Source organism: Notolepis coatsorum, assembly GCF_963971535.1.
Source record: "Notolepis coatsorum genome assembly, chromosome: 3".
Lineage (NCBI taxonomy): Eukaryota > Metazoa > Chordata > Actinopteri > Aulopiformes > Paralepididae > Notolepis > Notolepis coatsorum.
In genome coordinates, this window is record NC_140167.1 from 182,760,653 (window position 1) to 182,774,429 (window position 13,777).

A 13,777-nucleotide genomic window follows, 5' to 3' on the forward strand; every position below is an offset into this window, starting at 1 on the left:
TCTATATATATATATCTAACTGTGCATCTTGGGTAAAACTAAGGAAGAAAAAACACGGCTTATTATATTATTACCGAGGCGCTCGGCATTCACTGCAAAACAAGCACACTGTACACGTATGGGCAGAAGACCAAATAAAACAGCTACTTGTGGGCACTCATAAAAACAACGCGGTGTACAAGTTGTTTAGCGAGAGGATGGTGGTAATGGGCTTCAATAGAACAATGGATCAATGTCACGTCAAAATAAAAAACTCCGCCTCCGCTGATCTGGAGGGCTCGCAGTCCACACACACAGACACGCGCGCGCGCGCACACACACGGGCTCGCAGCCACACACACATTTTCACTCTCTATTGTCCAATAGTCGAGCGCCCTTTTCGACCGTGTGACATTGTTCAGAAAGTTCGGTGCGCCTGACAAATTGCTATGTGAACGCAGACGAACCAAATGAAGAATGCAACAATGTTGCAACTTCACCACCAGAACCGCACCGAGTCCACCAAAACTATATGTGAAAGCGACCTAAGGCAGGATGGTGGGCACTGTAGATGTAGCTAATCCCAGCCACCCTTCAGTCACCAGCTCACAGCTGGAATCAGGGAACAAACTTAACTTTTTGACTTTTAAAAGTACCAGCCGGGCAGATTTTTTACTAGCCAAAAATTATAAATAGCTTTAGTATATCGCCATGTGTTATTATTTCATATAATACTCTCATATGCTATTTTCAATTAATATCATAAACAACATAAGGAATATTAGCATAATTTTGAGTGGACTGAAAGAATGAGTCAACGTTAATAGTTTTAAATGCAAATAATTTATTGAAACATAGAAGTGGGGTCGGGACACACACACACACACACTGTGTTTCAACTCACCACCCCCGCATCATATTGTAGTCTGTCTTCAAACTTCCACTCCTCTCAAAAAATTTTATATTTGAATATCAACATTATCTGTCCATCCTCAGTAATCCTCAGTTTACTATAATATACTCCTGTCCTGAGTCCTGACTAGTGACTCCGTCGTCTTTCCAAACGCACGCACACACACACAGGGAAGGGGAGAGACAACCCCCCCCCCCATTTCCCTTTCCTCTGTGCTGTTTATGGCTCTGTCTCGTCGGATCATCAGGATTAGCTTGTTAGCTGACGTTAACGTTGTAGTGATTGGTACATAAACGTTAATTTCGGGCGATGTGGGCATAAAGGAATGGCGACGGTGCAAAGCATGTAGCTGCATTGGACTCGTGAGAAGAAAAAAAACATCACAGACTTATTTCGCGTCTGTAGGCGCACTGCTGTGTTAACGCTGCTCTGTTTACAACGCTGCTCTGTTTTCAAGAAACAACACTGGGCGGATATCATATGACTCGCGGAGTTGCTAAGGGTTTTTCAAAATAAGAGTATCATATGAACCTGAACATTGCTAGCTGCCGGAGCCCAGATATTATGACTGGAGCTGCGCTTGGGGCGGCAATGAGACCTGCACAGGATTTTCAAAATAAGAGTATCGATATGAACTACACCCACCAGCTGGCGGGCAGACTATTATTGTTAGACGCCAGACGGTAAATCTACACGCAATTGGCGATGGGCGCCCAGTTATTTTGTTCCCTGGCTGGAATACACCCTCCCATCAGTGGCGGGGATTGAACCAGCAACCCTTTTGGTTACTGGCCGGCCTCTTTACCAGTCTAGGCCATCCTGCCTCCCATTATGATGATCATATGGCATGGATTAAAATATGAAACTTCCATCAAACCATTAAACTAAACCTTTTAGTTATGGTCCATTTAATTCCAGACTCAAGGCAGCCTTGGAGGAACTGGACCCAGACAATCCAACAGACCAGCCCATGCATCAGTGGGAGAGTGGAGCAAGGAGTCCAGCTCCACAGAGGCCTGCCTCCCATCCCTGTATCAGCTGACCAGAAGAGAGACACTGCCCCCGTCGCCCCCAAAACCTATTTGTTGTTCAGGCGTCCACCCCGTCTGGAGACGGCATCCTTCCAGAGAGAACTAGGATCCTCCCAGAGAAATCAGGCATGCTCATTTTTCTTCAGAAGAATTGTTGATTTTATGAGCCAGTTTTATATTTGGTTCAAGCGTATTCCTTTTTGAAAAAGGAGTATTCTAATTTATTCAAATGTTAATAGGCATTAGGGATGGGGGAAGAAAATCGGCACAACAATATATCGCAATATTTTGCGTGTCTGTATTATATTGATACAGTGACATATTGATATATATATTTATTTTTGCTTGACAATTCCATTTTACTCCAATAAAAATTATATATGAGGTGAACACAGACGGACCAAATGTCATCTTATTACAGATATACAGATAATGTAGGCCTATATATTTTTTTATTGCAGATGTTCACAAAGACTATCTCAACACAAGCTGAAACTACTGTTTGGGCTTGGGGGGAGGGGTGGAGTGCACTGATGTGAAGGAAGGGTGCACTGCATTTACAGCACAAGACTAAATGAGAGCAACGTGGCATAATAATCATTTTATCTCGATTCTCTTGCTTTCATGGTCGTGGGAAGCCAACATCAGAATTGAAATTCAATTAATCGCCCAGCCCTATTTGGTATCAATAAAATCGTATCGATTTCCATCCCTGATGAAGAGGGAGCCGAGCGGGACACGTTGGAGAGGAAGCAGCTTGGCTCACTGCCGCTGCCACCTTCCCTGCACGCCCAGCAGGCATCACACCAGCCACTGGAGAGGGGGCCGGTGCACTACAGGCATACAGGAACTTGGCGCATCTTTATTCAGCGATTTGAATATGGAAGTGCATTTATTTTCCTGGAACAGGACGTTCAACAGAGAATAGGGAGCTCTACGGAGCCGCTATTTCAGTCTCACTTAGTTCCACCTCTTAAGACAGAACGTACTGTAACTAGAGAAGTCTTTTAACATGCTGTAGTGGTCTGGGTAGACGGTTGCTATAGGGCCATTCATCAACATCGACCATGCTGACCAACGCCACTAGTTCGAAGCATCGGCCAAAGGCAGCTAGCCACTCTCCAGCCCCCCCGTGGCCCCGGGCTAAGTCTTTGAGAGGCAGGGCACCTCCACTGGTGTTCCCTGCTAATGTGGGTCAGTGTTTCACACATGCTCTGTCAAGGACACGTACGTGGGCGAGCATGGCATGTGGGAGCCAGCACACGCACACTACTGACCCCATTATACACCATCCCCATAAAGGAGCCATGAAAAAAACATAATTATCCAAACTGGAGGGGGGTTGCTTCATGGAAAAACGATACATTATACCTCTCCTGGGACAGAGGGGAGGATGGGAACTGCACAGGCACACACGTGCGACCTTGCCTCATCATCATCTCTTACTGAGCGACATGAAATAGGGCGTAGTGGTATTGTGGCCCTGACATGTCATTCGGTTCCCTAGAGCCAATGGGGTGATTATGGTTCACTCCACAGAGTAGTCAAGACCACATAACCCTCACATTCACAACAGCTGGGGCTACGTCTGGAGCTCTTATAGCCTGTCCCAACCAGCAATGGGACACACATACACCGGCAGAAGCCACAGACACACACACACAGAAACAGAAACACAGTTATAATGACATTCAGTCTTTGTACAGCACCCCTGAGTCTTCTATTGGGCTTGAAGGTATGCAAATGGTCTGTAATTCATTTCACACAGTGGAGCAGAGCAGCCCTACTTGACTGTGTGTGTGTGTGTGTGTGTGTGTGTGTGTGTGTGTGTGTGTGTGTGTGTGTGTGTGTGTGTGTGTGTGTGTGTGTGTGTGTGTGTTAAAAGGACAATCTCCATCGTTAAATCCACAGTGAGTCCGCGCTCTGGACTGGGAATCCATTGATCTATTCAGCTGGAGAATATGAAGTCCTGTTGGGGCTCCATTAACAGAGCCTGAGGGGAGAGGCGGAATAGAGACGGACATGAAGGTAATCGTCCTGGAACTGCTCAGTGGTGCTACTGACTGACCACCAACTGGTCAGACTAACAACACAGTTAAGTTTCAGTATATTGGAAAGCAAGGCAGACTTGCCCCGTAATAGAAGCAGTCGAATACGTTGCTCCATGTGGCTTGACACCAATTAAGAAAGGTCAATCGTAGATGATCACACATTGGGAGCTGGTGTGTGGGAAATCTGACTAGTTCGGCTAGCAAGCCAAATGCAGTCCAGTCCATAGCAAGCCGGTGCACTCTTCTGGTCGGCTAGCAAGCCGGTGCACTCTTCTGTTCGGCTAGCAAGCCGGTGTGCTTTGCTGTGGCTGAAGCCAATGCGGAACTTCGTATTCTCCACATACAGTAAGAGTCATTTTGTTCTTACGAAGCTGCCAAGATTCATTTCACAGACAAGCTTACTTTCGCCTACTCGCTGTTATGGTAATCGCCAGGGGTGGAACGGTACACATTCAAACCGTACACCGTTCGGCACGACCTCCACGGTTCGGCACATGGGCGTATTGTTCGGTTATAACGGTTAGCCTCGAGCTAGGCTAACGTCACGTTAGCCACGAGCTAACTAACTTTAGCTGCGAGCTAACGTTAACTAACTTTAGCCGCGAGCTAACCGTGGAAACAACCGCTCACAGCGAAGTAACTCCACGACACCAGTTCCATTTGGGGAAGGGGGGTATATTGACAAGGCTTGACAACAGAGGTTGTGTCTGTCTGTCTGTTCAATAACTAGCCAGGAGACTAGAGATGTGTGTCAACTGCGTCTGTTTACATCCTGGTGCCTGCTGGGACGTACCAACTTGACACCAATGTGGGGGGGTTTCTATAACATTCCCCATTCCCTTGTAACATCTCCTTTTTTTTGTTGATAACAACAGTTACAACATTCCTTAGTGCAAATTATTATTAATACAAGAAACCCCATAAACGTCCTTATTTAAAACCCTAATAATCTTTTCTGTGACTTTTCCTTTTTGATAATAAAGTCTAGTGATGGTTGAGCATAATATATGCATACTTCGTTGATGGCCTTTGTCTATAATGTGGCCACAAAAATAGAAAGGTTTAATTATTTTGTTTGCACCAAGTTAATACTTTGACAAATGTAGCCTATATTTTTCAGTCAGTTCGGTCTTTGTGTGCCAAACATTATTTAAGGCAAACCACTGTAAACCTTTTATTTTTATTTTTTATTATAAATGAGAAGCATGTTTACATTTTTGGAGTGCTACATTTTTTTTTTATAAAAAAACAACGTATATCGAACCAAACCGAAAACCGTTAGCCCAAAACCGTGATACGAACCGAACCGTCGATTTTGTGAACCGTTCCACCCCTAGTAACTACAGTAAATGCAATTACATAAAACACTTTATAATTCTTCATATTATACACTGAATCACAGCAATCATGGTCCACTCCCCAACAGCACCGGAGCACAATACACACACAGACAGACACGATTCTTCCGAGGAACGACAAAAGATAAAAATTAGTCTAGCCGGGAGGGGAGGCACGCGATGCCTCTTAATGTGTGTGCCGCACTAATGGTCCGTTTCCTCCAACGGCACTGCATGCTGACCCCCCTCGCTCTCCCTCTTGTTTACTCCCATCCCCTTCTATCTCTCTCTCTCCCCCTCCCTCTCATCCCCTATTGCTGGTTTAATCCTTTCTCTCCATCTCTCTTCTCGTTCCCCTTTCCTCTCCCTCCTTTTCTCTCATCCTCTTGTTCCTGCCTTCAGAGCAGATGCGGCAGGAGAGCATGAGTCCATCAATCTGACAGCAACGAGACAGACGCGCACGCACACACACACACACACGTCACACACACACACACAGACAGGCAGGATTTGAGTCTGAGGTCAGTGTTCTAAAAATGAGAGCTTAGGCCTAAATCCCGTTCACACACACAACATGCGTACGCACGCATGGACACACACATGATGCAAGCACATAAACACATACCTACAATAAATCCTGTCTCGCACACAGTCTGTGGGACACACACACTGGGACGGTGCTGCTCACCGCACTGCTTTTCAAGCACAGTCGAGTCTGACCTATATATACACGCCTGTATTGTCTACTCTGCTGCATGGGGGAAAACACCCACCACACACACACACACAAACACATGAGATCCAGGGCATTAGGCTTTTAAAAGGGAAGCCTTTTCTGACTGCTGCCTGTGTTGTTATTTGGTTAGGTTTCCCTCCTGTTAATCCCAGGATAAACCAAAAAAAACTAAAAAATTAAGTAATCACAATTGCTACTTCAGTGAAGCCTTTGACAAAGCTGTGGCAGCAGCAACAACTCTCTATACTCAGTCTATCATTCTGCCCTGGTGACAGGTAGAGATGTTCCGATACCATTTTTTCCTTTCCGATCCGATTCCGATACCTAAGCTTTGGGTATCGGCCGATACCGATACTTATCCGATACCAGTGCATACATTAAAAAAATAAAAAAATAAAAAAAATATAAATTATAAAACCTTTTTTTTTTAATACAGCTACTGTTTTATATATACTGTTTTTTAGTAATAACTATAAAGTAATGGTATTTATTCAACAACAGGTGATTGTATAGATTAGTATCAGTACTTGAAAACTATCTCAATGAGTTCACCCACGGAAAGGTTGTTGGCACATTAGTTCCACACGGACATTATTCGTTGCTGCACTTGCTTCCACAAGAAGGCTCCGTTTAGTAGCAGAGGCTCTGTTGTTGTGATTTTTGCACAATAAATATTCAACATTCTCTTTTGAGACTCCGCCTCAGACTCTTATCATTTGGCACTAAAAGCTAAACATTGTCGCCGATATGGCTGTCCGCAACATGTCATTAATTGTGTACGCGACGTGCAATTGTGCAATGACGACGTTACCGTGAGCTAGGTTAGCTAGCACGAGCTACCGGTATATGGAAAGACTAACGTTACTGGTGACATTGTGATTTAACTTGGAATACTCCTTTGCCAACTTGCTGTACTTTGCTTGCAGGTCTGCAGCCATTATTGCTGGATTATGAATAGCCCCAACTTTAGCCAAGGTAACGTTATGGCTAAACCTTTAACGTTAGTTAATGCTAGCTTTCGGTTAGCTGTTCAGCTAATGCTAATAACATCAGAGCTCCCCGTCAACAGCGCTCTGCCGGGACGATGGCATTTTAAGAAAGTATCTGCTCTGCTGTTAAAATGACAAATGGCAATTGACACTTTAATTCACGGTCGATTAAGCACACGTTTGTTTTATAATGCTCACTCAGCGAGTAGGGTATATCTACAGAGCCCAACGTCCGCAGTGTTGTTGATAAATTACGTCATATGGTATCGGAGCGCAACATTAGAGGGTACTCGCCGATACCGATACCAGCATTTTAGGCAGTATCTGCGGCATTTCCGATACTGGTATCGGTATCGGAACAACTCTAGTGACAGGTATGATACTCACCAGTCACCACTGTGTCCTTTATGAAAAGGCCTTCTCTGGTTGAATGGCGTAACAATCATTGGTGTTTGTTTATCTTTAACTCTTTAAATGCCATGCCTGGTTTTCCATTTTACCGCTTGAATGCCACCATCCGCGCCAATGTTAACGTTAATATCGCCTAATCTATGTTTTAAATTATGGCTATGTGTCTAATCTGCCCATCGCATTATCAAAGACTATGTTCCAGACAGTGCTGTGAAGGCAGATTGTTTTTTTATCGCGTCGTTGCCGTTTCAGAGCAGTTAGAAAAGCCCCCGTTTTGATATAAAAAACAACTCATTCTGGAGCATTCTATGAAAATCGTCTTTTAGTGGAATATTCCACAACGTTGATATTCGTCTGCCTTTTTATGAATCGTTTTCAAATAAACGCTAGATGATCAATATTATACGTGCACGCACGCACATTACGGCCGCGCGCGGACAATCGCCTTGTTGATTTCCTCTCGGACTTTTACAGTGAAAACGAAAGAAGAGATTTCACAAAACAGCTTATAACTTCATCAAAATTACTCTGATTATCCTACCACTGATAACATAGAGTCCTTACCTGACATCAGATGGTATCCAACTGGTATATTCCAATTCCTGATCACCATTCGAAAAAATCGATACGTGTATGGATCCAACGCGACACAGTGGTTCTCCATGATCCGCGGAGATCTGAGGCTCCAGAATGAACTCTAGTAACCCCGGCTGGATCAGTGAACTGGAAAATGTGGAGTACCGGATTTTTTTCCCCATTCATTTTCATTGAGTCCATTCCAAAATCACTTATGTCATCTGGGAGACGACAGGGGGCGCTTTTTTCCACAGTGATCACCGGCGCAGCTCGGCAATACTCGGGTAGGCTCGGGTGATGCAATAATTTTTCAGATCGCAAAAAAAAAAAAAAAAAAAAAAATCCGAGAAATCTCGTGAGTGGCTAGCAACCACCTATAAAAAAAACACGAGAAATCTCGTGAGTGGCACTGAAAGAGTTAAAGCCCTTATTGGTAAACTTCCCTCTTACATCACAACACTTGGAATGGAATCTTGGAACCTATTCTACACGTTTAAAGTGACTGGTTGGTTCTTAGGGTTCCTCACATTTAGTTCAAATGACTGGTTGTTCTTAGGGTTCCTCACATTTTGTTCAAATGACTGGTTGTTCTTAGGGTTCCTCACGTTTGCTCTGCTTTTTCCTTTGATGCTTCCAACACCTGGAATGCCGTCCGATTGGCTCTGAACTTCTGAAGCTGAAGGTTCTTCCTTCTTTCGCTGCATTTAAAGTATGATCTCCGACCACTGTGTGTCGACTTGTAACCGTCTTAGCTGATTTTGTATCGTTTATTCTTATTTATTGTGCCTGTATGAAATACGCTATTTCTCGTTTTTTAAGCTTGCCGTCGCTGTAAACGAGGGTAACCTCAGTGTCTTACGAGTTGAAATAAAGGTTTGAAATTAAATGAAATACGGAGAAAATGTGGGTCAAATGATGAAAGACTGCTCCCCCACCCCTTCCCCAAACTCTAAATCACAGCCGATCTGTCGGAAACAATAAGCAAGGCTGTGACTCAGGCCCTCGTTACACACACTGTTTTTGTGCACGTTTTTATACGTTTTTATACAGTTGTGTAATTTGTAGGGGTGGGAATCACCAGTTTAATCACGATACGATATCGATTATTTGGACAACGATACGATATTATCCGATATCACACAGTCTGCCACGATACAATACGATACGATTCGATTCAGGTGCCTGCGATCGATATGAGACGATATTATGTGCCCATTTAATACAATCAGTAACATTTAAATCAACAAAAAAAAAGGCAATGGAAATATCATGACATTTTTATTTTTGAGCTCTTCCAGACATTTAAATGAAAAACAATCTATTGTTTTTAATACAAATAGACCTCCTGTTCACTGTTTTTGGTTCATTTTTCTTTTTTTTCCTCGATATTAATATCCTATTCACTGTCACAGAGCTGTATTTTGGCTGGAAAAGCATATTGGGAGTCCCAAGGTGCAGTACCGGCCAGATCCTGTTAGTGGGGCTATCCCCGAGAATGCACCCTCCCAGTCCCCACTTCTCTCTGCCTATGGCTCTGGGTTAGCTTGTTAGCTCACGCTAAAGTAACGTTATCTTCGATCTTTAACGCGACGTGGGCATAATGGAGTGACGAGGATTGCAAAGCAGGTTAGATGCATTGGACCCGTTGTGGAATAAAACAGCAGGGACATGTTTTGGGTCACAGAATAGGCACACTAGTCTTGCTCTAGTGACGCTCTAGACGCTACTGCTGTTGATGTTAAACGGAGTTTGAGTTTCACAACACTGGGCACGGGGCGATGACGTCGCCGGATTTTCAAAATAAGAGTATCGCAATATGAATCGATCTTTTTACGTGGCATCGATCCTATTTGATTATTGATAATAGATCGATATATCGATCTGGATCGATGTATCGTCCCACCCCTAGTAATTTGCACGGAGCCGTTGTTGCGAAAACGCCCATGCGCAGTAGATACCATCTGCGTGCCCTTCCGGTGACAGCAGAGCTGTCCCAAATAGCTGCAGCTACCATGTGTTGTCAAGTTATTGTTATAAGGACCCCAGTCCAAGCTACAACAGTCTGCATTCCCTTAACAATTGTTTGTATTGAGCCGTATTGTATTGTACGTACCCATTATGCAATATGTTAAATAAAGTTTACATCCATTCATTCTGCTAGCATTACCGATTGCATGAGCACTGCCACTGGCTAACATGAGCTAGCGTTAGCTATCAGACCCCGTTAGCTCAAAGCTCCTCTTTCAATCTTAACAAGCATTAAACAAATGGCCCAGTCATCTATTCACCTTTGTTTAATACACACGGTGTTGTCTCTAATGTTATCTAGCTACTGATAGCTCCCGATATCATCAGTTTGGTGCTGGCTAACTAGCGTGAGCTAACGTTAGCTTCTAGCCACAATGCTATACTGTTATAATGGCATCTTCCATTCACGTTAGCATGCAGCTAACAATGTAGCAAACAAAGTCACTGATCTTTTTTTAGACTAAACTATCCGCTCTTGGTGGTCACTTGTGTTGATGTTAGTTTTGTTTCATCAACAAAATGAGAGAGCAGAACACACAGTGAATGTATCCGTTTTGTTTATTGCACTTTTATTACACTTTGCTGAAAAAGAAGTGCTGCATTGGGTAAATAGGCAAAGATGGTGGCACCCGCCTTGTTGACATTTTCTTTGCAGGAAGTGTATTGGCACATTCAAGTTCTGATTGGTTGAAAATTGCCTTCATGTTCGCCACCTACTACCACCTACTGCTTTGGCAGTGTACTACATCACTGTGCTCCAGGTGACAAAACGAAAGTGTGACTCGCCTCGCTACGTTGCGGCGAAACTCAAAATGAAACTAAAGTCGTTCCGCAGCCTCAGACAACTAGCAGAGTGAGTGTGTGTGTGTGTGTGTACACAGTAAATGACGACATGAAGCATTTTGACGTCGCTGTACAACTCCTGTCTACAATCCCACACCTGTTTTCTCAATGGAAGAGCTGAATGGGTTCCCAGGTGAACCCATGGCCATAAGATCCATTGATATCGTCAATAGTGAACCGCTAGGGCGGAAGATCAATACCTGAACCCAGATATCGGCTATGATGTCATCAACGAAATTCATATAGAGGCAGGGGAGGAAAGGGGTAAATATTTGGGGCGATTTTCTGTGTGATCCGCCGTGGGCGACTGTGTGACAAAGAGGACAACATCCGTTTTCCAGGCTTGCCTAAACATGCACAAAGCATGCAGGCCCCCATCCATTTCCCTGTCAATGTGGTGCTATCTGTGGAGGCCTCGCAGGCAGTCTGCTCTGCTCTCGCTGGCTGACTGATCTGACTGAGAGCATGTCTGCCGGGCCTGACAAGCTGTTGATTCATGTGGAGCGTCTGTTTGTTGTACAGTCCGCTACATACAGAGGAAGTCAACAGATTCATGCTAGGATCCGTCGTGGAGCTTTGCGGCTGGCTTGCCTGAAGCAAGAAAACACAAACTCATTGAGCAGCATTTCAAGTCATAGTCTCCCCCGGTTGAAGAGTGATCTCCAACGTCGACGTACACTTGGGTGTCACATTTATTACATAACCCCAAAACACAAAGTCCTAAACTCTACCAACTTCACTATAGTAAAAGGTTTGTGATATTTCTTTGCTGCTCATCTGAGGTTCCTTACTTTTACATTAGACGGTCTTATATTGGGATTTATACGATTATAAGTTGCTGTATGTGGCACCCATTTGTGTCGCAGGGTACACGGTGCTAGTATACAAGTGTACATGAGTAGGAGATCACAGATCAGACCAGTATATGTCATTCCTTCACGGCCATTCCTAAGAAACGTTAATCTCACGTGGTGGCAATCACTCCTTAAAACAGAATTCCATTCACTTCCAATAGGGTAGCCTCATGCACTGTAGTTCATGGCCTGAAGCTGTACTGGCAGACAGGTAAGATTAGGACACAGGAGAGCCCACAAAAGGCCCCTCGTTTTGCAGCAAGGTAATTGCAGATAATCATCACAACCTCTGTGTAATTATATGTTTTATTACAACAACGTTATTCTAAGAGAAGAGTCTTTTAGTCAAACCTAGGCAGGTCCAAATGCTAGTTGTTATGACTTAGTAATTACAGCTGACAAAGGCGCATGGCGATATTACCACATAGACAAAGAAGAGGTGATTGCATGTGGTCCCCCAACAAGGCAAGACCTCGATCACTAACAATGACCAGATGTGGAGCAGATGCATGACTCATGGTCCCTGCCTAGCCTTTCATCTCTCTGCATCAAGTCGCCTCGACTGACACTGGGTCATTAAGCAAACTGAGGTATGTAGGTATCGACAACACTTCGCGTAGAAGTGCAGTGTGCTATAATAATAATAATAATAATAATAATAATAATAATAATAATAATAATAATAATAATAATAATAATAACATAATGACGTAAAAGTCTGGACCATTTGAATACACCAAGTAGCCGTGGCCTATACCTGAGTGACTGATATTAGACACAGAAACTGGAAACACAACAGCTGTCATCGTGTCCACACACAGTAGACTACAGTGTGTGTGTGTGTGTGTCCGTGTGAATATCTGGGGGGGGGGGGGGGGGGCAAATGAAAGGGCTATAATGTAAGTAACCGCACAGACAGTGAAATGAAATGCAAAGCGTGATACTTACTTCCCAATGACCTCACAGAGCTCGTATACATCTTCAAAGAGAATGTCGTCGTCCGCCATAGTCCGACCAGAGCCAGGCTGGGGATAATGATCCCCAAATATCCGTCCCAACAAACCTTATGTTCCAAATGGGAAACAAAAGGCTGACGGCTTAATTAATAGATATTATAACCGCCCCTCGCAACGCGACCCAAACAGAAAGACAGTCACCAGAAGAGTTGTTGCGAAGAAGCTTTTTTCCCCCCTTCTGAAAAAAATTCCAACCGCTGCCTCCCCGTCGGGTTCCCAAACGCTGCGTCGCTGTGGGTGAATCGGCAGAAGAAGAAGAAGGGGAGTTTTCAAGGCAACGTGCGTGTTTGAATAATCCCGTTTGGTCCCCCCCGGTTCAGCCCCACCTTGGCTTTATTATACCCAGCTTCCCGGGTTCCTCTTCCTTCCTTCTCCAAGCAAAACGTTACCCGGTAAACAATAACTCCGCTCCGTCTGTCTCTAGTGTCAGAAGCTCCGGCTAGAAGAGGCTCGCGGCTCGTCATCAAGTCGACTACTCGAATCTGTTGATCGCCGCGCGCGCGCAGCTTCCAGGTGGGTGCAATTATCCAAACATCCCGAAAAGCTGTAACGGACGGTTAACTTTCGTTATTTCTGAAACGCGCGCGCACCACAGCCCCGCTATAGTGTGCAATCGGTCACATATCAGATCATAGTAGCTCCTCCGACGGTAGATTCCCAACCTGCGTTGCTGTCTCCTTTTTTTTTAGTCTCTCGAACACTTTCCAATCATTGCTCCAATTTTTCTCTTTCCCTGTCGCCGCCTCTGCCGTTCCAGAGATTCTAGAAAACCAAGCTCCTCCTACGTGGGGCTATGAAACCATAGATATATATAGAACACTAGATAGCTTGCCCGCGCTGCCGGCCAATGGAGAGCGACGTCACTGAACCGCCGCCATCTTGCTCCAGTTAGCCTTGAGTGAGAGTGAGTGAGCTGCACAGACAAAAATACTCATAACTCGCTGAAATATTGACGGATTTACAAACGGTTTGGTTTATTACAAGCATTATTAACGTGGCTATGATTCAAGCGG

At 44.3% G+C, this 13,777-nt stretch overlaps 1 protein-coding gene across 8 annotated transcripts in view; it reads right to left on the reverse strand.

The window, feature by feature from the left end:
- The window catches only part of caska (calcium/calmodulin-dependent serine protein kinase a), a 507,486-nt gene extending 493,979 nt beyond the window's left edge, over positions 1-13,507 (reverse strand). For all 8 annotated transcript variants that reach the window (XM_084310852.1, XM_084310851.1, XM_084310849.1 and 5 more), the window contains exon 1: positions 12,697-13,507. In XM_084310852.1, coding sequence (XP_084166978.1) covers positions 12,697-12,755 — 59 coding nt within the window. In that variant the 5' untranslated portion in view covers positions 12,756-13,507. The remainder of the gene's footprint in view (positions 1-12,696) is intronic.
- Between the last annotated feature and the right edge of the window lie 270 nt (positions 13,508-13,777).